A 26,242-nucleotide genomic window follows, 5' to 3' on the forward strand; every position below is an offset into this window, starting at 1 on the left:
GCAACAGTGATGCAAAAGTGGCAAAAGAAAGTGTTATGATAAGCATCCGTGTTTTCTGTGCCATTCATGGAAAGTATATTTAATTTTGTTGTGCCTGTTTGCAAGTTTAATGTGGACATGGATTTTCAAGTAGCTTTGGTACTACAGTGTCTTTTCCTTCTAATCATCACTAGCATGACATCATTACTGTCAGTGTTTGTTTTGTTTTCTGATGGCACTTAAGTCTTGAACACCATGGAGGAGAGCATGTATTGGGCTTAAGCTTTGTCTTTGTAGCCCAGGCACTGTCTGCCTAGGAAGCTGTTCCTGAGTTGTTGTAATCTTTTCTCAATACTGTCACCATAGAAGGCAATGGTTTTCCTAAAGGAGTATAGCAAAGTACCTCTTAGACATTTTCTGTATTCTCCCTACCTACTCCTCTCCCCTCACTTCACCTCTTCAGATTATTTAGAATGTGGTAATTTAAAATTTTGAAAATAGGGTGTTAGAAAGATATACTCAAATAATAACTTTTTATATGGGTAGTAAGATTATGATTGGATTGATGAGATTGATTGACTGATTAAGGTCATATGTAGGTTTAGAATGAACATGAATTATGAAAATAATAAGTGACACGAAAACATTCATTCTCCTGGAGAATAGTCAAAAAACCAATTTGGGCTAACACCAACTACAGAGTGAGTATGAAAAATTTAAGCAGTGGTAAATGTGAGGTCTCTGCTGTTCATTTTTATGAAGATTTTCTTATGAACTTGATGTCAGTCTTTTGATAAGAAAATTGATTTTTATGACTTTAAAATGGTCATAAAATCACAGTGATGGGGTGAAACTATGATCCCAATTAATTTCTTACTTTATAAATGGAGAAACTGAGCTTCCCCATTTAAAGAAGTTGTTCAAGGTCTCACCTCTCATTGGTAACAAAAGCATGATAGAAACCAGATCCTCTGACTCCCAGTCCATTACTCTTTTATGCCACATCAGTTGCCAAGTGATAAATTTTCTCTGGAACCCCAACTTGTCCCACCCCCATTCCCAACCCCCTATTTATGCATGGACTTTACTAACCTCCCTTAATTTGTTTTCTACAGAATTCTCCCTCTGAAGCACAGAATTTAGATGAGAATACAACTGAGGGCTGGGAAAATCGGATAAGACTATGGACTGACCAGTATGAAGAAGCTTTCACTAATCAGTACAGTGCAGATGTACAGAACGCCCTTGAACAACACCTACATTCTAGCAAGGAATTTGTGGGCAAACCTACTATTTTAGACACTATTAATAAGACTGAATTGGCCTGTAATAACACAGTTATTGGTTCCCAAATGCAGGTAAGCACCAAAGGGTTGAAGACTCTCTTAAGTATCTGAAATTTTAAGAACCCAGAAAGAGGGTAATGGATTGGAATTACTGTTCCTTCCAAATGTACAAGGCCATAGAATAACAGATTAGACAGGTCTTGATCATATGTAACCAAAAGTAGGTTATATTAACTGGAAACTATCTGGATACATATTTTTAAACTACCTTTATTAATAAAAAATAGATGAATTGAGGCTGTGTGCAGTGGCTCACTCCTAGAATACAACATTTTGGCAAGAAGCCAAGGTGGGAGGATTGCTTGAGGCCAGCAGTTCAAGACCAGCCTGTACAACATAGTGAGACCCTCTCTTTACAAAAAAATTAAAAGTTAGCCGTTGTGATGGTACACACCTGTAAGTCTCAGCTACTGGGGAGGCTGAGGTGGAAGGATCACTTGAATGAATTTGAGGTTATAGTAAGTTATGATTGCACCACTGCACTCCAGCCTGGGTGACAGTGATACCCTGTCTCTTTAAAAAAAAAAAAAGATGACTTAGTATGGGAAATTTTATATAACCTAGGTAGGAATTATCTAAGATTTATAGAAAGTTAAGCATGTTCTTTCTCAACTTTATTTTAGAGATAGAGTCACTGAAATTTTAATGATGATTTTTTGTGTTTTTTGTTTTGTTTTTGTTTGTTTGTGTTTTTGTTTTTGTTTTTTTATCTTGCCTTTCCTGGGGAGGCAGTTTCACTAGATGTAGTATGTCTCTTAGAAAAATTGAGCTTTTGTCACATTTTAAAATTTCTCATCATTGATCTAAATTTAACATATACAGATAAAACCTGAAAATGTTAGCATGTTTTCCTTAATTTTGAAATGAGTGTCTACTAAGGTGTTCTTGCTGTTGTGTAATGTTACTGCTCTGGTTTTATTCAGTTACAGCTGGGAAGAGTCACTCGTGTTCAAAAGCATCGGAAGATCCTGAGGGCTGCAAGAGATTTGGCTTTGGACACTCTTATAATAGAGTATCGTGGGAAAGTCATGTTACGACAGCAATTTGAGGTCAATGGGCATTTCTTCAAAAAGTAAGAACATCATTCATTAAGCAGTGAGGGCTAAGGTGGACCTGGTTGACCAGTGTTGTTGTAAAAATCATTCTGTTTGATAGGATGCTCTTGGGAGAAAAAAATCACAGCTCAGATAAGCTCACGCCTGTCTGCTATTTGTAGAGAAGTACAAGTAAATCTGCAAATTGTTTAATGTACAAAGTGGTGACAACTCCTTTCCAAGCCAAGCATTCCTTGCTTTGTGCTTGTTCTTTAATCAAAAGCAGACAAGCATGTGATGTTTTCCAAGTTTAGGCATTGTAAAAGACTGCTGCTGCTTCTCTCAGCATATGCTTCATATTTGGAGTCATGGGGTGGCTTTCTTATTTGTGTTGAGAATTACAGGAATTTTAATTATATCCCTAGACCATACCCCTTTGTGCTCTTCTACTCAAAATTCAATGGTGTAGAGATGTGTGTGGATGCCCGTACTTTCGGTAATGATGCTCGGTTCATCAGAAGATCATGTACACCAAATGCAGAGGTAAGATATCTGTAGCAACTTCCCTTTGACTGGAACCATCAAATGACAAGCTTACTGAAGAAACAGTGTGAAAACTTCACTCACATAAAGGTCTGTAGATAATAGTCGTGATATTTCGTTGTGAGAGGTGAAAAACAAAAGTAATGGTGCTTTTATACTGAGAAAATGGGAGCAAGGAAAGAATTTTCTTTAGAGAAGGCAGAAATAGAAAAGAGCAAGTTAGCATTTGCTAAGGAGAAAGCTAGACTGGATAAGAAAATCAAGTGTAGTTGTATTAAAGAAATTGCCATACGGTGTAAGTAGATGTCATCAGGCCTAACTAAGTTATTTGGTTGCAGCTTCTTTAGATTTTAGTAAGTAGTGTTCTATGAGAGGATCTAGGCATTTCTAGAATTCATTACTCAGAGCAGCCACATCAAATAAAGCAAGAAAATCCACAGAGCTTTACTTACTGGCTAAGGAATTTTAATTCTCTGGTGGAGCTGGAAACAGCTATAAGATGTGAAAGCAGCTGGGCGCGGTGGCTCATGCCTGTAATCCCAGCACTTTGGAAGGCTGAGGCGGGCAGATCACAAGGTCAGGAGTTTGAGACCAGCCTGGCCAACATGGTGAAACCCCGTCTCTACTAAAAAAAAATACAAAAATCAGCCGGGCATGGTGGCATGTGCCTGTATTCCCAGCTACTCAAGACGCTGACACAGGAGAATTGCTTGAACCCGGGAGGCAGAGGTTGCAGTGAGCCGAGATCGCGCCTCTCCACTCCAGCCTGAGCGACAGAGCAAGACTTCATCTCCAAAAAAAAAAAAAAAAGATGTAAAAGTAGAGATTTTTACCCTGATTTCTAACATCTCAAGGTTTCTCCACGTATTTCAAGAAGTATCATAAATTTTCAAGCCAGTACAGTATAATAGTTTCAGATAAAAAGATTGAGTTAAATAGAGATTACTATAACTCTAAAATAGAGAGAAAGTATGGTTTTTTTTCTCTTACGGAAAGTTCATGGTCTTTGTGAAAAATCCAACCAGATGCCTTTTCACACAGGTGCGACACATGATTGCAGATGGGATGATTCACCTGTGCATCTATGCTGTGTCTGCCATCACCAAGGATGCTGAGGTCACCATAGCATTTGATTATGAGTATAGTAACTGGTAAGATCTCAAAACCCTTTCCTAACATGAATGTCCTTGTCTTATATATTAAGCTATTCACTCTAAAGTCTGCTTTGTTTCTTGCCTTTTCCTTTGTTTACTTAATCTTTCCATGACTAATGAATTTTCTGCCTAGAAATTGTAAAGGAAAAGACAAGATTTTTTTTAGAGATATGGATACCTTATATGATACTGCTCACAAGTTTCCTGACAAAAGTGTTTTCACTTATGCCTTCTTAGCAAGAATAGCAAAATGGATATATATGTATGAGATACTCCTGGAAATTAAAATAGCATCCTGTTGTTATGTGCTGAGTACTTATGTCAGGGACCATATAAAATGGGAATTTAGGCCAAGGCACAGCGGCTCATGCCTGTAATCCCAGCACTTTGGAAGGCTGAGGTGGGCGGATCACGAGGTCAGGAAATCGAGACCATCCTGGCCAACAATGAAACCTTGTCTCTACTAAAAATACAAAAATTAGCCAGGCGTGGTGGCACACGCCTGTAGTCCCAGCCACTCGAGAGGCTGAGGCAGGAGAATCACTTGAACTTGAGAGACAGAGGCTGTAGTGAGCCAAGATCGCGCCACTGCACTCCAACCTGGCAACAGGGGAGACTCCATCTTAAAAAAAAATAGAATTTGATGTTATTATTTTTTAAAAAAATAAAAAATAGAATTTGTCAGTTATAACCTTATAAAGCTAGGAGTGGGATTTAAAGATCCACCCTGTCCACAGAAACCATGTTATCTAGCTGTATATGACAGTGCAGAAAACCATAAATGGCAATTCATAGATGAATATGTGGTGGATTTTATAAAGTATATGTTTTTTGTTCCTTGGTCATTGGGGGCAAAATAGAGGTTATGTGGTAACGTGATGTTTGGCCCAGGTGTAAGAAAAAAGATGTTCTGTTTAATTCATCAAGGAAAATGAAAAGAAAAGGTTTTATTTTTATTTATTTTTTTTTTTTGAGACGGAGTCTCGCTCTTTCGCCCAGGCTGGAGTGCAGTGGCTGGATCTCAGCTCACTGCAAGCTCCGCCTCCCGGGTTCACGCCATTCTCCTGCCTCAGCCTCCCGAGTAGCTGGGACTACAGACGCCTGCCACCACGCCCGGCTAATTTTTTTTGTATTTTTAGTAGAGACGGGGTTTCACCATGTTAGCCAGGACGGTCTCGATCTCCTGACCTCATGATCCGCCCACCTCGGCCTCCCAAAGTGCTGGGATTACAGGCGTGAGCCACCACGCCCGGCCCAGAAAAGGTTTTAAGAAGTAGGGAATTAGTAGGTAAAAGTGAGGACATGTAATGGTGGGCACAAGATGAGTATGGCCACATCAGCCTTTATCCTTGATTCATTGCCTACTAACTAGCTAATAAACCACTAGGGGGATTGGATTTAGGGAGGGTGTTCTTTTTTTTCCCACTGACCATGGAGTAGAATTGGGGTTACACAGAGAAAGACAGAATATTGAAAGTGTTATGTCAGGCGCGGTGACTCATCCCTGTAATCCCAGCACTTTGGGAGGCTAAGGCTCGAGGATCACTTGAGCCCAGGAGTTCGAGACCAGCCTCGACAAAAAGGCAAAACCTCATCTCTGCCGAAAATAAAAAAAATTAGCTGGGCATGTAGTCCCAGCTACTCAGGAGGCTGAGTTAATAGGATCACTTGAGCCCAGGAAGCAGAGGTTACAGTGAACTGTGATGCACCACTGCACTCCAGCCTGGATGACAGAGTGAGACTCCATCTTCAGTAAAAAGAAAAACAAAAGTATAGGACTCTCTAATTTCTCTGTTTAACTTATTCAGTGATCATATCAGAGGAAATTACTGGGCTGATATTTTGAGAGGGTAAATGGATAATGTAACTGAATTTCAGGGATACTGAGACAGGCATTTTGGTTGTTTCTTTGGAGCAGTAATTATAAAGTGGACTGTGCCTGTCACAAGGGAAACCGGAATTGTCCTATACAAAAAAGGAATCCTAATGCTACAGAACTGCCACTCCCACCACCTCCTCCAAGCCTACCCACCATTGGAGCAGAGACTAGACGTAGAAAAGCACGACGGAAAGAGCTAGAGATGGAGCAGCAGAATGAGGCTCCAGAGGAGAATAATGACCAGCAATCACAAGAAGTTCCAGAAAAAGTACCTGTATCCAGTGATCATGAGGTAATCGCCCCTGGTCAAATGATGATGCTATGTCATCAATCCTCCGAAGGAAGGGGAACCTGAGTTGCCGCATGGTTTAAGTAGGGGAGCTATAGTAACACTTAATGCCCTTTATATCAATGTGCGTGTATTGTGTTCATTCATTTCTTTCTGTTTTACAAAGTCAAAAACATCCTTTGCTGGTTTTGCACCAGAGAATAGAGCTTATCATTTATGTTTACCATGTGGCCTCACATGAGTTAACACTTGAAAGCATTAGAGATTGTTATAGAGAGTTTTAAGCTACCAGAATAAAACAGATTGATTTTTTCTCAGAGCTTGAGTACAGCTGAATATTGCCTCTATCTTAAAGGAAGTAGACAATCCAGAAGAAAAACCAGAAGAAGAGAAAGAAGAGGTTATAGATGACCAGGAGAACCTAGCTCATAGCAGGAGGGTGAGTACTGTGACATTCCTTTGCTCCTTATTCCTGCTACCTCCATCATGTTCTTTTGTTCTCTTAACTTTGTATCATCTCATTGATTTGACCTGGAGGTTATAATTTCAGCTTTTTCATAATAAAGATTTTATTATAATTCTTTGATTTCTTTTTCTCTGTACACACAGTAGTTTTCTAGTGATTATTATCTAGTGATGGTTTTAAGAGGTTTTTTTTATAACAGTCTGGTTTCCGAAAAACTGGCTGGTCAGAATCAAAATGTGTTATAGTTGGTTTGCTCTGAATTAGGAGTTTTCTAGGTTTGTGTGAGTTTTGAATTTTTTTTAAACCCTTTTAGTCATATGAACTAAAATTCTCTGCTTTTATGCTGAAACCAGCCCTGTGTGTTTATGACCCTGATTTGATGACTTTTTTTTTTTAAGACCGAGTCTTGCTTTTTCGCCAGGCCGGAGTGCAGTGGCACAATCTCAGCTCACCGCAACCTCTACCTCCCAGGTTCAAGCAATTCCCCTGCCTCAGCCTCCCAAGTAGCTGGGATTGTAGGCTTGTGCCACCATGCCCCGCTAATTTTTTGTATTGTAGTAGAGATGGGGTTTCACCATGTTGGCCAAGACGGTCTCAGTCTCCTGACCTTGTGATCTTCCCACCTCGGCCTCCCAAAGTACTGGGATTATAGGCATGAGCCACCGCACCCATCCTGTTTTCATATTAAAAAGTTTCAAAATAATTGACCCTTTTTGAAAAGTTTATGTTTGACTTTGCCTTTATTTACAACTATTCCCCACGTTTAAAATGAAATATTTTATTTTTAGTTTTTTCTTGTGTTTTCCAAGTTATATGTGTCATCTTACTGGTAGTTAAATGAATTTCTATAAATTTCCATTAAAAATACTTTTATAAAGGCTATCCCCTCGTACTCATTTGAAGCTTTCTTCTACACCAATACTATTTCTTTCTAGACCAGGGAAGATAGAAAGGTAGAAGCCATCATGCATGCTTTTGAAAACTTAGAGAAAAGAAAGAAGCGGCGAGATCAGCCTTTGGAACAGAGCAACTCTGATGTAGAGATTACTACAACCACTTCAGAGACTCCTGTTGGTGAAGAGACAAAAACTGAAGCCCTTGAATCTGAAGTTAGCAACTCTGCTTCAAATGTTACCATCCCAAGCACCCCACAGAGTGTTGGTGTGAATACCCGGAGGTCTTCCCAAGCAGGGGTAAGAGTTGAAAAGACTTCAGAGCTTAGACATCTTCACCTTTGCTAATGTCAATTACCTAATTTTTGGAATTTTTAAAATCAGTTTTTTCACCTTCGCTCTGTATCACAATAAATAAGGCCATTAACTGTGTAACTGGAACCATTTCATTGGCCTATTTTATAAATGCTTATTAGAAATAGAAATAACCCAAACGTTTGTCCCTAGCCTCTTTAGTTCATTTAAGTGTATACATTTTTGCATTTAAGAATTACCTTTTTTTTTTTTTTTTTTTTTTTTTTGAGATGGAGTCTCGCACTGTCACCCAGGCGGGAGTGCAGTGGTGCAATCTCGGCTCACCACAAGCTCCGCCTCCTGAGTTGACACCATTCTCCTGCCTCAGCCTCCCGAGTAGCTGGGACTACAGGCGCTCACCACTACGCCCGGCTAATTTTTTTGTATTTTTATTAGAGACGGAGTTTAACCGTGTTAGCCAGGATGGTCTCGATCTCCTGACCTCGTGATCCACCCGTCTCAGTCTCCCAAAGTGCTGGGATTACAGGCGTGAGCCACAGCACCTGGCCAAGAATTATATTTTAAATTAGTGTTTCTAATCCTTATAGTTTTCATCAGTAGACGTTCTGAATGCTTAAAGTGAATAGGAAACTAGACTGTTTGCTGATAAAACATTTTTGGTAAACATCTGACCCTACTATTGCTACAGGATATTGCTGCAGAAAAACCAGTCCCCAAGCCACCTCCAGCAAAGCCTTCTAGGCCCCGGCCGAAGAGTCGAATTTCTCGGTACAGGACCAGTTCAGCCCAAAGACTAAAGCGTCAGAAACAGGCCAATGCACAGCAGGCAGAATTGTCACAAGCTGCCTTAGAAGAGGGAGGAAGTAACAGTTTAGTAACTCCTACTGAAGCTGGAAGTATAGACAGTTCAGGAGAAAACAGGCCATTAACAGGGTCTGACCCAACTGTGGTGTCAATTACTGGATCCCATGTCAACCGTGCTGCATCTAAATACCCCAAAACCAAAAAGGTGAGTCACAAATACATCTTTTATAAGTCCAGTCTGGCAAGTGGACTTATAAAAGTTCACAAGTTCACAAGTCTTAGTGAAATGAGAGGACCTATAATCCCCAGAAGAAACTAATCTCAATATTATTAGATTGAAAGTTCTAAAATGCTTTGACATAAAAGGCTGGAGCCATCCTGCTACCTGTTACCTTATTTTTAGTCAGCTTAAATCACTGATAGGTGAAATTATTCCTCTCTTACTGGGCGTGGAGAGGGTAAAGGAAGATATCCTTGTGTTCTGGTTGCCCAATTCATACTGTAGCTGCTGCATCTCCCTCTGTCCTAGTTTCTAGATGACATTTGTCTTTATGAACTACACTGCTACCTCTTGATTTAAATTAATGATCTCTTTTTTACATTAGTATCTAGTTACAGAATGGTTGAATGACAAAGCAGAGAAGCAAGAGTGCCCTGTTGAGTGCCCTTTACGTATCACGACGGATCCAACTGTACTGGCAACGACCCTAAACATGTTACCAGGTCTTATCCATTCCCCATTAATTTGCACCACCCCCAAACACTACATTCGCTTTGGCTCACCCTTTATCCCTGAGAGACGTCGAAGGCCTCTTCTGCCTGATGGCACATTCAGCTCCTGTAAGAAGGTATGTCTGTGTTTTTGTGTGTGTGTTGTGTTTGTGTGTGTGTGCTTTTTTTTTTAAGCCTAAGATTCCTATCATCATGACATAAATAACATGTTCTCTAATAGCCACTCTGCCCATGTGAGTTTATAATGAGTTAGTTGTTCAGCCATAAATACTGATTCTTCAAGAGTCTGTGAGACTGTGGTGGAATGAATATACTGCATTTTTGGTGCTCAGATTTGTGACTGGTCACTGATGTCTCTTCTGAGAACCTTTGAGGTTCCTGAGGGAGAGCACACAGCAGTGGATGACTGGGTAGGGACGGATATATTTTTTGTGTGCTCTTGTAGTATGGGTTAACATGTCCTTTTATGATGATTGTGTGAGATTAGGCCCTGGGTCCTCTAGAACACTATTGCATAAATGAAAAATAATTGAATTGTGTTTTGAATCAATTGAACCACTGTTATCCACTATCATCACTTGAAGGAAATTAGAGGAAAAATCCTATTGTAATTGACATAATTCCTGTTCCTTGATCAAATGAAAAGTCGGACTGTTTATTCCCAGCGAATACGGAATCTACCCTAAAAGACTGTCTCTCCCTCTCTGTTTCTGCCTCTTTCTCCTCTTTCTAGTTACTTACTGTTTTTGGATCTAGTGGCAGTAGCGTTTGGTGTTGTTTTGGAATGCTCTTTCTTAATTCCCAGAAGCCCTGCATATTTTCCAAAGGTGTCTCTTAGGAATAGATCACACCCTCAGATCTATGATGTTGTTTTCCGTGTTTCTAGAAGTATAGGACACCCTTTCATTTGGTCTTTCTTTGAGGTAGAGTCTGTTCCCTGGAACACCCTTTTCTCTTATCCTCAGATCTGGATTCAGGCTGCCTTCCTCAGTGTCTGCCATTGCCCTCCTCCACTGGCATCACGTACATGAGGATGCTGCATGTAGATTATTTGATGTGATGAAGTCTCCAACTCCAGGCAGGTCTTCCCTGACTCCTCCAAACTTAAAGCTTTTCTCTTTCCCCAAAGAACAGAAATTATTTCTTGGGGGGAGAGGGGCATGAAAGATGAGCCAAAGTGGTGTGGGATATGGAGGGGAGGAGGGCAATAGGAATCTGCAAAAAGGAAGGACACTACTGCTGAATGAGCAGCACATTGCAGAAAGTCTTTTCCTAATTGCACATCTTACCTAAGTATTGGAATCACTCATTGGTTTGTTCGGGGAAACCCTAGTAGAAGAATTCCTAAAGAGAAATTTAACCATTTCTAATTGCAGAAAGTCTTTTCCTAATTGCACATCTTACCTAAGTATTGGAATCACTCATTGGTTTGTTCGGGGAAACCCTAGTAGAAGAATTCCTAAAGAGAAATTTAACCATTTCTAAGGATGTTAACTGTTGAAGCGTCTTACCCAGCCAGGTCATACAATATCCTATTTTGGTCCTTTTAGGAGTGTAGGTGATTATTACAGATTAGTAATGAAATCTGAGCTGCAAATAATATGAACTAGGCTCTTGAATTGAAATTCCTTCTTGATAATTCTAATGCTGGGTTGCAGTCTTTCTGTTTCCATCTTTTCCAACTAGCAGAGACTTACAAAAACCAAAAACATGTGTCTAGGACCGTAACTTCAAATCTGGTAGAAAATGCATTTCTTTAAGCTTTTTTAACCTGGTTCTGCTTTTATACTTCTATCTATAGCACATCCTTAAATTTCTACAGACAACATAGAAATTCCATTTAACGCAAGTCTGTGTTATATTCTCCAAATGTATCTGACTATCCTTAATCTCATTTATACAGGCTCTACTCAAGCACTTTTATCTGTGTGTCATGGTTAGTCTTTAGGAAGAGTTTAGGCTGCATACACAGGATTATCATAACAAGACTGTTTAAATAGGGTCTTTTAAAACTGTTTAAGTTTAAATCATTGCGTTATTGTGTGCTGTTCACATATAAAGAGTCTATTTTTTAAAATACAGCTTTTTATGAGGCAGAATACAATGAAATTGAATGTCTTAGCTATAATTGAACTTGGCTTTATGGCAGTGAAGAAGATTTCTTAGATTGGTTAAAGAGGACTTATCTAATGCAGAACCTAAGAACATTTTCATTATTCAACAAAATCTTAATAAAATTCGGAAAATCCCTCAGAATATAAGTTAATCAGATAAGTGAGAAAAACAACCCTCCATGGGATTATTTAGAACAATGTATATTTCTAATAGGGTCATAGGCTCACTGTTTCATATCTCACTAAAGAGGTGAGGGCCTGGCCTCGTAAGTTAAAAACTTACCAGTGTAGGACAAATTAAAGTTGTATCTGTATAGTTGTACTCAGATTCTTATGCTATTTATTTTTATTTTTATCATTATTATTTTGCTACTTCTGAAAAGAGGAGAAGTTCAAGTATTTGACAGACCATTTTATGATATTCCTGGAGTTTCTAAATTGAATCATAGTTTTTAAAAAGCATTTTATAGTATATCCTTTTTTAGATCCTCAGTTGTTATTTTAAAAGCATTTATAAGTGGCCAACAAGGCTTTCGGTAGTGTTTCAGCTTGTTCTCTCTAAACTCCTCTTCTAAACGCAATGTATATAGGGCATTTGGTCTCCAGACTTCTTAGAAAAACCAATCTGACTGATAATGAAACACTGCTTTACATTGATATTAATATTTCATTTTATACACTGGAGCATTTTCTGTAAATCTCCAAACATTACATTGAAATTTAGTTGAACCAGGACTCGTTGAAAACCTGCTGAGTGTTCAGTACTGTACTATAAGCTTTCTTCACGTATATAGTCTCACTTACTATTCATGAAATTGGAATCATTTTCCTAAATTTATATATCCAGAAGCTTTGTCTCAGAAATGTTTGGTAACTTGCCCAAAGTGAGGCAGCTAGTAAGTGACAAGAGCCAAATTTCTTTTGGTAGGGGGTAGTGAGGGTTCACAGGGTCTCACTGTTGTCCAGGCTGGAGTGCAGTAGCATCATCACAGACTCACTGCGGCCTTGACCTCCTGGGCTCAAGTGGTCCTCCTACCTCAGCCTCCTGTGTAGCTGGGACCACAGGCACACCACCATGCCTGGCTAATATTCATGTTTTTTGGAGTGACAGGGTTTTGCTATGTTGCCTAGGCTGATCTCAAACTCTTGAGCTCAAGGAGTCTGCCCACCTTTGCCTCCCATTCTGCTGGGATTACAGATATGAGCCACTGAGCCCAGCCTCACAGCCAAGTGTCAAGCCAGGGCTTTTGGACTCCAAAACTTGTATTACTTCCTTGTTCTTTCCCCATAATAATGAGACCTTTAAAACATTTATCCATCTTTGAGCCTCCCAGAAAACTCTTGTGCGATATACTTTAATACAGAGTTTCAGAGAAGGGAGAAATGTTCTTTTGATTTTAACAACTTGCTGAGTAGCTGCATTTAAAATTAACTTATTATCCATGAGGTTAATTGTATCTTGTTAGATATAGACAAATGTCCATGTTCCTTTTTTATATGAGTCCTGAAATATTGTAAAATTATACAACAGAACCTGGAGGAGTAGGTTTGGTCGTATTTGCTGTGTTTCACCTCATAGCTAACCATGGTAACATCTTTCTTCTAGAATACTCCTGTTCTGGTTTTATGTTCCCTTTTTGTAGTCATCAGATCCAGAATGTAAATTCTTTTTGAGTACATCTACTAGATCCTGGAAATATTAAAAAATTAGTCATATAGGAAAGCTCAGTGACCCCAAATGAGTCTGTTTTCTGCTCTGAAAAGAAAAACTTAAAAGTGGCTATAACAAAAGATTTTTCACTCCTGAGCCTAATTTTTCCATTTATAAAATGAGTGCTTTGGACAAGATGACTTCTGAGTTCTCTTCTAAGCTTTAAGGCTTATATGTGTGGTTCTGACAATTCATCTTTACATCAATATTCTGTATCTAAGAGAGTTCGTTCTTGGGGGTTTTTTATTTTGTTTTTGTGTTTGCTTTTCAGAGACCTGGTTGTATCCTAAAATATTTATGTGATGAATTCAAATTACCATTGAGAGCTCTTTTTTATATACTTGTTCACTCTTCCTTCCAAATGTTTACAATATTAGTTTTGCTTTCATTTGACCAGCCACAATGACATTTGGTATAAGATTTTTTTTTTTTTTTTTTTTTTTTTTAGTAAAATTTTTGTGGATTATTTCCTAGGTTTCTAAGAGGGAAAATCTATAAGAATTGCTCTCTTTGGTGAAGAGAATATTTACTTACCTGTAATACATGTTCTCTAAAGGTATAAATTATAATAATTCACCTTTGCTCTTCCTGTTGGGGGAGGGTCTTACTCAGAAATTGATGTTTATCAAAATTCGATCTGTCTTATGTCAGGGCAGGAGAGCCACAGAGTGGTGAGCAACCTACAACTGTATATCTTAAGAGAACACAATTACAGGTAAGAAATTTTCTGTCTTCCACAGGATGCATAATCTTACTATCCTAATCTTTGCAGGCTTACTATCTCGCCTAAATTTATTTCTCGTCAATTTATTGTTCTAATCTTTACTACCAAAAACTTGTGACTGATAGGTCTTCTTTTTGACTTTTTCCCTTTTTTTTATTTCTACAGAAGTTCATTTTGTGATTTGCATTACTCATGCATAATTTAACCAAACTACTTGTTGGAGGGGGGATCCCATAGGTTATTTCATTTGAGATAAACCTTTTGGTACCTGTACTGAAGAGCTGTTAATCCTCATCCAAAATCTTCCTATGAATCTTTTTTATTACCTCTTCACTTGTCTCCAGCACAGGGCAGACAACTTTTAAGAGATCTTTATCTTCTTTCTAGGCACTTATTTTATGTGTTAGTTTTATTCTATACGATCAGAGTCTCTCCTAAATAAATGTTAAGATTTCTTCCTAAGTCTTGCCGTTTTACACCATCCCAAACAGTGTGAAAAGATGTAATCATTTTTTATTGGTTTTTGTCTTTTGATGGGATCTCATTATATGTAATCCAGTTTTCCTCAATTCTGTCAGTTAAAAGGAATTGATAGGGCAATGTTCCAATATGCTGAGACACAGGACAATAAAATGCTTGACTGTGTAGCTGAATTAGTGTGTTGAATTGTATCACTCACCAGTTGATGTACATTTAAAACAGGTGTACTAAATGGCTTTAAATAATTACTGATAATTCTCTGGTTCTTTTCCAATTATAGCGCTGGATAAAACAAGCCTTAGAAGAAGGGATGACTCAAACATCATCTGTACCCCAAGAGACTAGAACTCAGCACCTATACCAAAGTAATGAGAATAGTAGCTCTTCTAGTATCTGCAAAGACAACGCAGGTACGTATCTAAAACCTTTCTGAATATGTGACCAATGATTGTTTCAGGTCTGCATAAAAAATTTCAGTATGAGTACTTCTGATACAAAAAGAAATGGCGTGTTTTCTAAATAGTTACTTTACATCTGTCTTTACAGAGGAAGAGAGAGATCTCAAGTCAGGGATCAGTTTTCCCAGGACGACAAAGAAGGACTAGACAGTGTACAGATAACAGCAGAAATGGTTATAAAAAAGGTTAGATACATTTAAAGTAGTAAGTTTAGGAAATTTATATTCATATTTATAAGATGGGGAAAGGGCAAGAAAGTGGTGGAACACTAATATTCAGGAAATAATTAAAATTCTAAGTGATTAAGTTGGGTGGGACATGGTTGAGGGAGTAGGGGATGAATAAAGTAAGTGAGAAATTATTATCAATTGATTGTTTTCAAAGGGGCTTATATAATTAGCATACAATTTTTAAAAGAACAGCTGGGCACTGTGGCTCGCACCTGTAATCCCAGCACTTTGGGAGGCCAAGATGGGAGGCTCCCCTGAGGTCAGGAGTTTGAGACCAACCTGGCCAACATGGTGAAACCCCGTCTCTACCAAAAATACAAAAATTAGCTGGGTGTGGTGGCAGGTGCCTGTAATCCCTCCCTAAAGCTACTCGGGAGGCTGAGGCAGTGGAGAATTGCTTGAACCCAGGAGGTGGAGGTTACACAGTGAGCTGAGATCATGCCACTGCACTCCAGCCTGGGCGACCAGAACGAAACTCTGTCTCAAAAAAAAAAAATTTCAGACAGCTTTAAATCTAAAGTCCTTGTGCATTTTTAAACTAGATGTCAATGAAAAATCATCTGGTCCATTGGTTTTCACAGTGACTTGCAAAGGATCTAATTGAAAGCACTTGTGGGGCCGGGCGCGGTGGCTCAAGCCTGTAATCCCAGCACTTTGGGAGGCCGAGACGGGCGGATCACGAGGTCAGGAGATCGAGACCATCCTGGCTAACACGGTGAAACCCCGTCTCTACTAACAATACAAAAAACTAGCCGGGCAAGGTGGTGGGCGCCTATAGTCCCAGCTACTCGGGAGGCTGAGGCAGGAGAATGGCGGGAACCCGGGAGGCGGAGCTTGCAGTGAGCTGAGATCCGGCCACTGCACTCCAGCCTGGGCGACAGAGCGAGACTCCGTCTCAAAAAAAAAAAAAAGAAAAGAAAGAAAGCACTTGTGATATCTTAATGTATTTTGTGACAATCTTTTTACCACAGTTTCTCTTGCAAATATCAGCTTAATTGAAAAGTTCTTTGTGATTTTCATAACTTTGTCTCTAAATCCGTTTTTTAAATATTAGACAGTCAAAATACCAAAGTAAATTAGATGCTAAAGCAACCTTTCAGGTTGCAACAAACAGAATATTTCAGATTTTCATTAAAAAAACCACCTCATTGTTCCTGTTTACCAACATGCTGAATAAATATAATGAACTTGAATTTAATTAGATAATTTTTTAGCAACAGATATTGCAACTAAAATCAGAATTTTATTAAAGTTCTTATTTCATTTGGATTTTACTTCTTTTTAGATTTTATTTCGGAAAATGTGAATTGCCTTTTTGTTGTTGTTGTTGTTGTTGTTGTTGAGATGGAGAATCAAGCAATTCTCCCTGTCTCAGCCTCCCAAGTAACTGGGATTACAGGCACCCACCTCCTCGCCCAGCAAATTTTTGTATTTTGAGTAGAGACAGGGTTTCACCATGTTGGCCAGGTTAGTCTTGAACTCCTGACCTCGGGTGATCCGCCCACCTCGGCTTCCTAAAGTGCTGGGATTACAGGCATGAGCCACCATGCCCGGCTGTGAATTGCCGTTTTTTAAATTATGGATTTGGTTTATTCTTCTGTCTCTAGATTAGATTATACCTCATAAGTTACCACCTGTATATCAGGATAATAAAATTCCATTTATCTGAAAGATAAATTATACTGTTTATTTAAAATATTTTCTTCTGTTATTCACCAAAGATTAGGGAGATTTAGTCAAATAAGGTACTATAAAGAAATCTTGGTACCAGATTTCCATTTATATTATTTCTTTTTTAACAGCGTTAAAGGTGTATTAAGAATATAACTTAGCTGAAATAGACTATCATGTTTGTGTATCTTTATGGTGTGCATGTTAATGCATGTGTATAGTTAAGGTCGGGAACAGGAGATTGTATAGCAGTTCACATCCTGACTAGCAAAGGATTATGGAAAAAGTGTCTTTGTTATTACATGTCCTGGATGGAAGGAAATGAGGATTCCTAGTCACCAGCCTTTTTTTTTGTTGTTGAGCTTCTGCCCTAGTCTAACAGTGAGAAACATTCACAGGACACACCTTGCCCTTAAAGAGCAACATAGGAAAATATTTGATTTTAAAAATCAAGCAGCTGTAAAATGCGCAAGTTATATTGCTACAAAATTAGCATAAATTCTGAGGAATTATTTTTATTTGTTGGCTCTTTTGTTTTTTTTTTTTCAAGAATACCAAAGCGATATTAAGAAAAGAGAAAGGATTTCTATAATAGAATCAAACAGACCTTTATTTGAAAACCAGCTGTCCCCTTTACTAACTATATCATGTTACTAAAAGTCTCTGAGGCCAGGTGTGGTGGCTCACATCTGTAATCCTAGCTCTTTGGGAGGCCAAGGCAGCTAGATCATCTGAGGTCAGGAGTTCGAGACCAGCCTGGCCAACACGGGAAAACTCTGTTTCTACTAAAAATATAACAATTAGCTGGGCCTGGTCACGCACCTGTAATCCTAGTTATTCGGGAGGCTGAGGCAGGAGAATTGCTTGAACCCAGGAGGCGGAGGTTGCAGTGAGACGAGATTGTGCCACTGCACTCCATTCTGGGTGACAGAGGGAGATTCTGTCTTTAGAAAAAAAAAAAGAAGTCTCTGAGCCTCATCTGTAAAATGGGAATAGCAATACCTGTTTTATAGGACTAACATTAGAATTAATAATGTATATAAAGTTCTCAGTTTAGTATTAGGCCGGTAAGAGTAATTATTATACGGTCATTATTCTAAACAGAATACTCTCTCATAGAGTATTTGTGTATTAATAAATACATTAAAGATTCTGGCCGGGCGTGGAGGCTCACGCCTGTAATCCCAGCACTTTGGGAGGCTGAGGCAGGCAGATCACGAGGTCAAAAGATTGAGACCATCCTGACCAACATGGTGAAACCTCGTATCTACTAAAAACACAAAAAAATTAGCTGGGCGTGGTGGCATGCGCCTGTAGTCCCAGCTACTCAGGAGGCTGAGGCAGGAGTATTGCTTGAACCTGGGAGGCAGAAGTTGCAGTGAGCCAAGATCATGCCATTGCACTCCAGCCTGGCAGTAGAGTGAGACTCCATCTCAAAAATAAATAAATAAATACATTAAAGATTCTAAGTTCCTAAAAGCTGAAACTTTATAGAAATAAAAGTTATTATCAAAGTAGGGCAGGGGCATGATGTTCATTATTTGTAAATGATGTGGGTGTATTCCTAGAAGAGCCTAAATAATCATCTGGAAAACTTAGAATTAATAGTAAGAGTTTAGGCCAGGCATGGTGGCTCACACCTGTAATCCCAGCACTTTGGGAGGCCGAGACGGGTGGATCACGAGGTCAGGAGATCAAGACCATCCTGACTAACACGGTGAAACCCCATCTCTACTAAAAATACAAAAAATTAGCTCTGCATGGTGGCGGGTACCTGTAGTCCCAGCTACTCGAGAGGCTGAGGCAGGAGAATAGTGTGAACCCAGGAGGTGGAGGTTGCAGTGCTGTCTCAAAAAAGAAAAAAAAATTTTTTTGATAATAATGAGTTTATTAATATTACTAGATAGAAGAGTAAATATATAAAAAGTATAAATAAATTTTTTTAAATCATTTATATACTAAGACAGTAAATGAATACCAATTTTTTTGTTACCAAATTTAACAAAACTAAGAAACTGCCTAGGAATAACCTTAGTTGGATATATGGAGTAAACTGTTACTGAGAAATATTTTTAAAGTCTGAGGAAATTGAAATTTCTTTTTTACTTTTTCTTTTTTTTCATGAAACATATGAACCTTTGATAAATTTCATGTTCATTATGTAAAGATATATATGTGTATATATATATTTCTTTTTCTCTCTCTTTTATATAGTTCCCATGAAACTGCCTTGTTTTCGGAGTTTGATTAAATGATTCTGAAGTCTACCTTTTAAAAAATAAGAAAAAATTGAAAAAATAATAATGAAGTACTTTCTCTTGAGGTGTAAGACTAGCTTCTAGTATGAAGCTAATAGCTAAATTTAGTATAATATTGATGCAAGAATGGATGTATATATGGAACAAAATAGTCATAACAGGCCTAAATATAAATGTAAAAGTTGGTAAATTGTCGTGGAATTTTTACTTAGGAGATTGAAAAAGAATTAGATTCTAGCTGGACTGTCAGTGGCACATGCCTGTAACTCTCAACTACTTTGGAGACTGAGGTAGGAGGATCACTCAAGCCCAGGAGTCAAGTTAGGCCTGGGCCACACAGCAGGACCCTGTCTTTAAAAGAACAAGGTCCTTTGCCAAAGAAAGTTCTAGGCACATTCAAATGTATATATATTTTTTAATTCAAACTTGGGCCTGGCATGGTGACTCTCACCTGCAATTTCCAACTCTTTGGATTGCCTAGACAGAAGGATCACTTGAAGCCAGGAATTTGAGACCAGCCTGGGCAACAGAGAGAGGCCCACATCTCTACAAAAAATAAAAATTAGCCAGGCATGATGATGTGTTGCCTGTAGCCTTAGAGAGGCCGAGGTAGGAGGGTGGCTTGAGCCCAGGAATTTGAGGCTGCAATGAGGTGTGATAATGCCACTGCATTCCAGCCTGAATGACAGCAAGACATCTCTCTCTAAAAATAATAAATAATTCGGCCGGGCGCGGTGGCTCAAGCCTGTAATCCCAGCACTTTGGGAGGCCGAGACGGGCGGATCATGAGGTCAGGAGATCGAGACCATCCTGGCTAATACGGTGAAACCCCATCTCTACTAAAAAATACAAAAAACTAGCCGGGCGACGAGGTGGGCGCCTGTAGTCCCAGCTACTCGGGAGGCTGAGACAGGAGAATGGCGTGAACCCGGGAGGCGGAGCTTGCAGTGAGCTGAGATCCGGCCACTGCACTCCAGCCTGGGCGGCAGAGCAAGACTCCGTCTCAAAAAATAATAATAATAATAATAATAATAATAATAAATAATTCAATCTGTATTAACCATGTTTTTGTGTCTGTACTGCCTCTGAATTAATAGAGGATTAATACATTGGGGAAAGGATTTGCAGTAAAACTGACAGGAGAGCCCTGCTAGCAATTTGATAAGATTTATCATGTGCATTAAAAATATTCATAATCCTTAACCTAGTATTCATTTGTTCTGCTTGGTATGTTTCCTACAGAAATAGACACAGAAACCAAAATTTATATATAAGGTTGGTGCAAAAGTAATTGCGGTCTTGGACCATTAATTTTAAAACACTTTAGGCTCAGGCACATCTTTGTTAATCAAAATAGGAACCACTGCAATCAACACATTTTTGCCAATGAGAGATAAGTTTGTTTATTCCTGTAGCATAAAAATCCATGCTTCAGGATTTGACAAACTCTTGGAAAATATTTTCTGCATCCTGCTGGTTGTGGAAGCACCTGCCCTGCAAAAAGTTGTCAGATGCTTGAAGTGGTACTTGGTTGGCGAGAGGTCAGGTGAACCTGGAGGGTGAGACAAAACTTTGTAGTCAGATTTGTTCAACAGCTTCAAAAGTTGAATGAATTAGTTGTTAGAATAACTAATTCTTAGTTATTAACAATTGCAAAAACTATAGGTTAAAAATAATCTGAATTCCAACCCCAGGAATGGTAGAATTTGTAATTTTATCTGCTTGTGCACATACTTGTAATGGAGTATCATATAGTATTTATTGAAAATTTTATTTTTCATTCATTTTATCAAATTAACTCCCTCTACCCTCCAAAACAGCATAGTACCACTTTTGAATTAGATTTGTGATCTTAACTAGCACCTTGAATTTGTAAGAATATTAAAAGAATAATACATGATGACTAAGGTCCTTCTAGGAATGTAAGGATAAGTTAATATTTGAAAATTTAATGACATTCATTTGTTAGCAGGTCAAATGGGGGAGGAGAAGTCATAACACAGTGACTGTTATCAATTTAATGATAAAATAACATACTTATGATTTTTTAACATCTAGCTGAAGAAATTGCCAGTTGTCATGCATCATGAAAACTAGTTAAACATCAAAATAGGCTATCAAATTATACCACTATTACCATTATTATTTAATATAGTCTGTAATTGTTAGCCAAAGTAATTATACTCCCCTCCCCCCCCAAAAAAAGAAAATCAACATAAGAGATATAAGTACTGGTAAAGAGTACTAATGTGTTATCATGTAGAAATACTATTATCTACCTAGAGAATTAATTGAAAAACTGGTAGAGATTAGTATAGTAACTGGATAAAAAATAAGTATGTAAACTTTTTAAATGTTAATAACATTTAGATAACAAAGGGGGAGATATGTTTTTTTCATAGTAGTAAAAAAAAAAAACTAAAGAACGCTGAAGGATAAACTTAATTAGACATGTGGTATGAAGAGGGACATAAATCAATATGTTAATAATAAAGATTATGCCATGTTCCTAAGAATGCTTCTCAAACTACTCCTGAATTTCATGTAACACCAATCAGAATCCTAACCTTTTTTTTTTTTTTTTAATAGTATGAGCATGGTCATTGAATGACTTCTATAGTTAGTTCATTGCTAAAATAGCTAAAACATCTTGGAGAACTAGACTAGAATAACTGGAATTGCCCAAACAATTTTAGTAAAAAGTATGCTGGTATTGAAGATAAACCCAGTATATGTAAGAATCTAATAAGATAAATATATTTCAAATTAATGGGAAAATTATAGTTATTCTACAATTACAGAAGATTTTGGAAGGTGCTAGCTATTTGCTATAGGAAGAGAATGGATTAATTGCTACCCCATACTTAAGTATGTTCTTTTTTCCTTTTTTTTTTAATGGCAGTTTGTCAGTGTGAAATAAAATATGTTCTTTTTTAATTAAGATCTAAATTAAAAATTAAACATGGAGATAAAAGGAAAATAGGCTGGCATTTTTACAATGTCAGGGTGGGTTAGCAAAGATGTGATATCAGAAGCAGAAAATAAAGTGGTCCATTTGACTAAATAGAAACAAAACATATAGCAGAGACTTGTAAATAAAATTGAAAGGCAATCAGTAAACTGGGAAAATACATTTGTAATTTTATTGATAAGGGGTCAACATTCTTACTATTTAAAGAGCCCTTACAGATGAAGAAAAAGACCCCAACACCCCAGTAGAATGCAGGCTAAAGAACAGGTGCCAGCAGTTCTCACAGGACTAAATATAAAGTTACTGCACATATGTAGATTTTTTTTTTTATTTAATAATCCTACATGTAGCCATTTGTTCTAATAGCAAAAAATGAAAAATACTTGAATTGGTTAAATTTTGATAATACTCATGTTGTGCAACCATTAAACCTGAACTGTAGATTTCTATTCATTATCATAAAAAAAATGTTGACCATGTATTTCTGAGTGAAAATAGTTACTGAGTAGTGTAGGTAAGGCAAGAGTCAGTGAAGCAATGTCTGGATAAAAATTTACCAGGATATTAGCATGTGTTTATTTGTGGATATGATTTTCAGGTTGTGTATGTGTTTATATAACCTTGGTTATTTTTTGAGTAAAGGTTAAAAAAATAAATAAAAGATGGATAGATTTGACCATATAAAATTTGGAAACTATGTATGCAGGAAAAAGACAAAAAGTGGACAAATTATTTGGCCTTCTTTGGCCTGTAAACTTCTTAAGGGCAGACATCAGGTCTCTTGTTGAATACAGTATCATAATAAGTACTCAGTAAATATATGTTGAATGAATGCCATGTACATTGATTTGCACATGGCACATTTCACCTGTATCTTCTAACTTTTTTCTACAACTAACTTCATCACTTAACATAATTGACTTTAGTAGTTATAGTGTTGGACCTAGCAGTACAGAGATCTTCTGAAAGATTCCATTGTTTAAGACCCTTGAAATATTAAATATGTAAAAGTTATTCCGAATATAAGCCATGAATTACATGTTTGTTTCTGTTTTATACCTAGGCACTTTTTAAAAGAAGGAAAGAAAATTTAGTGTCTGGAACAAAAGGAAAATGTGAATATACTTCCAGTCTAGGAATATTAAAAATTCTGAGATATCAGAAAGGAAAAATACGCATCTTCAATAATTTTTTGCATTTATTCTTCCCTCTTCATCTAAACATCTCCTACCCTAGTTTAGTGCCTCATAACTCTTTGCTAACTACTGTATTAACTCCAGATGGTTTCCCAGTTACTAGTCTCATACTGACCATTGCTTCCAGATAATCTTCCTGACCCAAAAATTTTCCTTGAAGGCCTGGAATAAATGTCACTGCTTCCATCCACCAAGACTTGGGGATATACTTTATTGATTAAGAATACAGAAAGATGGGGCCAGGCGTGGTGGCTCATGCCTGTAATCCCAACACTTTGGGAGGCTCAGGTGGGTGTATCACTTGAGGTCAGGAATTCAAGACCATTCTGGCCAACATGGCAAAACCCCGTCTCTACTAAAAATACAAAAATTAAGAATGTAGATAGATGGGAGCAAGAATACGTGTTTTGTCTCTCTCCACACATCAAATTTGTCACCTTTAATATGGGGATGTTAATAATAGTGCTTGTTATGGAGTTGTTAAAATTAGATATTTCACAGTAAAGCACATGGCATAGTCCATAGTATATAATAATCATTTAGAATACAGCTTTTTTTTTTTTTTTTAAACGCATAGCAATATGATCACCTTTCTTGATCTTACTAATATGTTCTCTTTTTGTTTTTTGCTTTTGGTGTTTTGTTTTGTTTTGTTTTGTTTTGTTTTGTTTTTTTGGGACAGTCTCCTCGCTCTGTTACCCAGGCTAGAGTACAGTGGCGCAGTCTCAACTCACTGCAACCTCTGCCTCCTGGGTTCAGGTGATTCTTGTGCCTCCACCTCCTGAGTAACTGGGACTACACGCATCCACCACCACATCTGCCTAGTCTATTTGTGTATTTAGTAAAGACAGGGTTTTGCTATATTGGCCAGGCTGGTCTCAGACTCTTGGTTTCAAGTGATCTGACTGCCTCAGCCTCCCAAAATGCTGGGATTATAGGCGTGAGTCACCACACCTGGCCTTCTTTCTATTTCTTACAAATTTTAAGCCTCTTGAAAATAGACTGATGACCATTTTTCCCTTCATACCTAGTTCAGTAGTCTGTAGGTATTAAATAAATATGTATCTTTTTAACTGTAAATGAATAAAACTGTATTTTTATTCTGAGAATCAAGTGAGAAAGGTGCTTTCGCCTAAATGGTTACTAAAATATTTAAGTGTAGTAACTTGCTTTTTAAGTGGATCTAAGAAGTATAGAAAATAGGATTATTCTAGTCAAAAAAGAAAAGAATATAAACCTAATTTTTTAATGGTTGAGAGAAGTTTCTGTAGAAATCATTTCACGCTTTTTAGGTAGAAAAGGGGCTAGACGTGGATCAGGAAATCATATAAGAACATTATAGAAAGAGCTTCTGAAAAGGGACACAATATATGAGAGATGGTGAAAGGAATTTGGATTTAGCATCCCCGTACCTTTAGTTGGTGATATAGCAGTTTAGTAGAGAGTAACTTTAACACAGTAATGAAGACTTTTCAGAAACTCAATGTAAAAGAAAGAAATTTAGCAGTGGCTCAGGCCTGTAATCCTAACACTTGGGGAGTCCAAGGCGGGCAGATCACCTGAAGTCAGGAGTTCAAGACCAGCCTGGCAGACATGGTGAAACCCCATCTCTACTAAAACTACAAAAATTAGCCAGGTGTGGTGGTGCATGCCTGTAATCGCAGCTACTCGGGAGGCTGAGGCAGTGAATTGCTTGAACCCGGGAGATGGAGGTTGCAGTGAGCCAAGATAACACCATTGCACTGCAGCCTTAGCGACAGAGCAAGACTCTGTCTCATAAATACATAAATAAATGAATAAATGAAAGAATTTTATATTTTGCACTGGTAGAAATTAAATTAGAGATCAGTCACATTCGATTTACCTGGAGTTTGGGAGATAGAATGTTTTCAGAATCATTTTAAGTGTGGTAATTAAAGAGTTTCTTTGGGATTTTGGTTTGATTGGAGGAGATAACTTAATGGGATGAGGCAGAAAACAGTTAAGAGCCATTGTAGATTACAGATTAATGGCTTTACTGTAGAGCCTTAAATTAATCTGTGATTTCAAGCTCTCATCCAAGCTTTGTGTTTCACAGACTTGTTGAGCCCATTAAAGAAATGGAAGTCTCGCTATCTGATGGAGCAGAATGTCACCAAGTTACTTCGGCCTCTGTCTCCAGTCACACCACCCCCTCCCAATTCAGGCTCAAAGAGCCCCCAGCTGGCCACGCCTGGCTCATCTCACCCAGGAGAAGAGGAGTGTCGAAATGGATACAGTCTCATGTTTTCACCAGTCACATCTCTTACTACTGCTAGTCGCTGCAACACTCCTCTGCAGTTTGAGGTGATTTGGGTTTGGTTGCCGGGAGTGCTGGATATGAAAATCACCATTTGTACCTTCTCATTTCAAATATAATACCATTCCAAATATTTCTTTACTATCTTCCTTCCCCATCTCAGTAAGAGAATGGGAAACCTCAGGGTCATTGTGGCCTATTACCTGGTCACCTCTCATCTTGGCAGCCCCTGTACTTCCCAAAATAGGCATAGTGCTACCACAGATCCCATTTGTGTATCTTTTGCATGCAGTCCATCAGTCTCCATATGTTTAGGTAGTAAGCATGCTAGATCTCCATCGTTATCTTTACTGTAAACTTTGGTCAAAATAGGCCTCTAGCTGCCTGTAGTATCTGTTAGTAACACCAGCCTGAGAGCACAGATGATATTGATTGATTGTGTCTTCGTTTCTAGGCCTTTAAATAAGTGAAGTGTCTTTCCCAGGTTGTTTGGTATTTTCATTGTGGCCTTAGTGAACAGATTTAGAAAACATTGGGGTATGACTTATGGCGAATGCGGATTTTTTCCACTCCAGGTTACTTTCCCTCTTTGTTATAATGTCTTAAGAGTGAGAAGTAGACAGGAGACTAGCAACATGTATTCATGAGACAAATTTATTACCTTCACTGGGATTAAGTTAGAAATGTCTGCCTCAGCTATTTCAAAAAGTGATTTTG

The 26,242-nt window shown here is 38.0% G+C and overlaps 1 protein-coding gene across 23 annotated transcripts in view; it reads left to right on the top strand.

Moving 5' to 3' along the window:
* The window catches only part of SETD5 (SET domain containing 5), an 84,241-nt gene that overhangs the window by 44,508 nt on the left and 13,491 nt on the right, over positions 1-26,242 (top strand). For 14 of the 23 annotated variants that reach the window (XM_030927332.1, XM_030927348.1, XM_030927341.1 and 11 more), the window contains 11 exons: positions 1,095-1,337; positions 2,249-2,397; positions 2,785-2,902; positions 3,944-4,053; positions 5,972-6,227; positions 6,580-6,663; positions 7,626-7,883; positions 8,587-8,907; positions 9,308-9,550; positions 14,744-14,873; positions 25,325-25,572. In XM_030927332.1, the coding sequence (XP_030783192.1) occupies positions 1,095-1,337; positions 2,249-2,397; positions 2,785-2,902; positions 3,944-4,053; positions 5,972-6,227; positions 6,580-6,663; positions 7,626-7,883; positions 8,587-8,907; positions 9,308-9,550; positions 14,744-14,873; positions 25,325-25,572 (2,160 nt within the window). The remainder of the gene's footprint in view (positions 1-1,094; positions 1,338-2,248; positions 2,398-2,784; positions 2,903-3,943; positions 4,054-5,971; positions 6,228-6,579; positions 6,664-7,625; positions 7,884-8,586; positions 8,908-9,307; positions 9,551-14,743; positions 14,874-25,324; positions 25,573-26,242) is intronic. The other 9 variants (XM_030927338.1, XM_010369881.2, XM_030927343.1 and 6 more) reach the window with 1 other exon arrangement.

Source organism: Rhinopithecus roxellana, chromosome 1 (assembly GCF_007565055.1).
Source record: "Rhinopithecus roxellana isolate Shanxi Qingling chromosome 1, ASM756505v1, whole genome shotgun sequence".
NCBI lineage: Eukaryota > Metazoa > Chordata > Mammalia > Primates > Cercopithecidae > Rhinopithecus > Rhinopithecus roxellana.